This window comes from Phaethon lepturus, unplaced genomic scaffold (assembly GCF_000687285.1).
Source record: "Phaethon lepturus isolate BGI_N335 unplaced genomic scaffold, ASM68728v1 scaffold7086, whole genome shotgun sequence".
Taxonomy (NCBI): domain Eukaryota; kingdom Metazoa; phylum Chordata; class Aves; order Phaethontiformes; family Phaethontidae; genus Phaethon; species Phaethon lepturus.
Window position 1 is genome coordinate 629 of NW_010545453.1, and position 575 is coordinate 1,203.

The 575-nt window shown below is 65.0% G+C and overlaps 1 protein-coding gene across 1 annotated transcript in view; it reads right to left on the reverse strand.

Annotated features, from left to right (window-relative positions):
- Positions 1-304: 304 nt before the first annotated feature.
- DRC1 (dynein regulatory complex subunit 1) overlaps positions 305-575 on the reverse strand; it is a gene marked incomplete at both ends in the record, with an annotated part of 13,223 nt that continues 12,952 nt past the window's right edge. Inside the window, 2 exon segments of the mRNA XM_010288951.1 lie at positions 305-375; positions 481-575. Of these exon segments, the coding sequence (XP_010287253.1) occupies positions 305-375; positions 481-575 (166 nt within the window).

Below are 575 nucleotides of genomic sequence, written 5' to 3' on the forward strand. Positions count from 1 at the left end.
CAGGAGGTGGAGGGTCCTGCCTGGCTTTGGCTCTGCGGAGGGAAGGGAGGACAGAGAGCGCACAGCTTTGTGGTGGGAGTGGGGAAATGCTCTCCTACAGTGCTGTGAGGCCCCTGGGTCGAGGAATGCTTGGCTGCGGCTGCCCAGCACCTTCAGAGTCGAGAGGGGTGCTCCTCACAGGCCGCAAGCACACTCATGGCCCAGGTTTGGGAAGGATTTATTAGCCCCTGCCAGGAAGCCCTGGCTCCAGACACAGTTTCAGCTCGGGGCAGAGAAAAGCTGTGCCCTGGCCCTGGGCACTCACTGCGCTTCCCCGGGACAGGACAGGTTCAGGTCCATCCACTGCGTGGGAGGGGAGAGCAGCGTGCTGTTCACCTGCGGGGAGAAGCACCCTGAGCCTGACAGTGATGGCCTCCAGGCAGTGGCCCCCTGTGTCCGGGACCTCTGCGTGGTGGGGTGTCCCCAGGCTGCCGCGCTCACCCCGGAGCTGACGTACTCCTCCAGCAACCGGCACAGCTCCGAGTTCTGCTGCTGCAGGACGGCTGCTTCGGCGAGCAGGCTGGCCCTGCGCGTCA